Source organism: Nannospalax galili, unplaced genomic scaffold (genome assembly GCF_000622305.1).
Source record: "Nannospalax galili isolate Female #2095 unplaced genomic scaffold, S.galili_v1.0 C49614451, whole genome shotgun sequence".
Lineage (NCBI taxonomy): Eukaryota > Metazoa > Chordata > Mammalia > Rodentia > Spalacidae > Nannospalax > Nannospalax galili.
The window spans coordinates 1-1766 of record NW_008480542.1 but is presented as its reverse complement, the minus strand read 5'-3'; the positions used below and the strand labels follow the sequence as shown (position 1 = coordinate 1766).

At 52.9% G+C, this 1766-nt stretch overlaps 1 protein-coding gene across 1 annotated transcript; it reads left to right on the top strand.

The window, feature by feature from the left end:
- The first annotated feature begins 983 nt into the window (after positions 1-983).
- LOC108490427 (eukaryotic translation initiation factor 3 subunit F-like) lies at positions 984-1425 on the top strand. Its single transcript, XM_017796480.2, has one exon. The coding sequence runs from the start codon at positions 1015-1017 to the stop codon at positions 1399-1401; it is 387 nt and encodes a 128-aa protein (XP_017651969.1). The 5' UTR covers positions 984-1014; the 3' UTR covers positions 1402-1425.
- The last annotated feature ends 341 nt before the right edge of the window (positions 1426-1766 follow it).

The following is a 1766-nucleotide window of genomic DNA, read 5'->3' as shown; positions in this document are numbered from 1 at the left end:
AATCTTCAAGTCTTCGTTCAAGCTTTGCAGTCTCCTTCTAACAGACCCCAACCCCTCACACTCCTGATTCCCTCTTAACCTCCACTGATGGTTCCTTTTTCATGGCACAATTTAATAATGGTAACTACTGTATTTCACAGCACTCTCTAACATAGTATAAAATTTACGTATTCGTTTTCTCCAGCTGCTAGAATACAAACCTTTGCTGCTTTGTTCACTGATATATTCTAGCGCCTAAAAGAGCGCCTGGTACATATTAGGCATTTAAGCTGCTGATTGAATATGCTGCCCTGTGGATGCCTTATTAAGGTATTAAGTATAAAGCCCTGTAGGCTGGGCGTAGTGGTTCACACCTATAATGCCAGCTTTCCGAAGGCTGAAGCAGGAAGATTAAGTCGATTTAGAGACCAGCCTGGTCTACATAGTGAGTTCCAGGCCGGCCTGGACTGAAAAGTAGATCCTGTCTCCAAAAATAAAAAGTAAAAAATAATATAGCCCTTTTAAAAACGCACTTTGAGAGCCGGGAATGGTGGCGAACACCTTTAATCCCAGCACTCGGGAGGCAAAGGCAGACGGATCTCTGTGAGATCGAGAACAGCCTGGTCTACACAGCAAGTTCCAGGCCAGGTGCGGCTACAGGGAGACCCTGCCTCAAAAAGACCGAAATAAGGCGTTTGACAGTCATTATCCCTAAGCCTAAATAAACAAGAACTGCGATCTTTGCGCTGCTCTATGGTGCCATCTGGCGACCCTATCGTAGAGTGTCTAATGCGGTCCCAAGTTCATTAGGAACCACTTCGCCTGCTTCTCACTGAGTGCACACCGGGCGGAAATTAGAACGCACAACACCCCCCCGTCAGAAATACAAACCGGCCGGAAATGTCAGTACCCCGAGAAGTATCACTAACCAATAGGTATCAAGATCTAGTCCATGTGGTGCCTATTCAGCCTATCAGCTCCCGAAGATTGTCCAACTCACTCCCTTCCGGCGTAGGTTCCCTCTTTCTCTACAAGATGGCGACCCCAGCCGTTCCAGCGAGTGTGCCTCCCGCCACGCCGGCGGCAGCTCCAGCCTCGGCCGTCACCCCAGCCCCGGCTCCGGCCGCGCCAGCTCCAGCTCCAGCGCCGGCTGCGACTCCGCCCGCAGCCCCAGCTCCCGCCCCGTCCTCTGACCCAGCGGCCGCCGCAGCCGCTCCAGCCGCTCCGGGCCAGACCGCGGCCTCGGCGCAAGCCCCAGCGCAGTCCCCAGCGCCCTCGCTGCCCGGGCCCGCCCTCCCCGGGCCCTTCCCCGGCGGCCGCGTGGTCAGGTTGCACCCGGTCATTTTGGCCTCCATCGTGGACAGCTACGAGCGACGCAACGAGGGCGCTGCCCGCGTTATCGGAACCCTGCTGGGTGAGTGATGGGGAAACGGAGGTTCCTGCAGTTGACCTTACTCCTCTCCTAGCTGTTGGACCCGGTTGATTCTCTTTTGCACCTGCCTGCTGCGTTTGTCTTCCAAAGTGACTTGAAACCTGCCGGATTGCGGTTATTTTGAGCGACTTAAGATGTGCGAGAATGTGAGTTATTAATAGCGTTCACTGATTGATCTACATGGTATGTGTATATATTTATTTTTTGGCAGCAAAGTATGATGAGTCCATTCTGCCAAAAAATGTGCTCACATACCAGCAAGAAGTTCTGAGCCCTTTACTCCTTTAAGAACTGTACCCGTGGAGCTGGAGAGGTGGCTCCGTGGTTAAGAGCACTGGCTGCTCTTGCAGAGGAT

Coding starts and splice junctions, on each gene's coding strand:
- LOC108490427 (XM_017796480.2), top strand. CDS start 1,015: ATGGCGACCCCAGCCGTTCCAGCGAGTGTGCCTCCCGCCACGCCGGCG.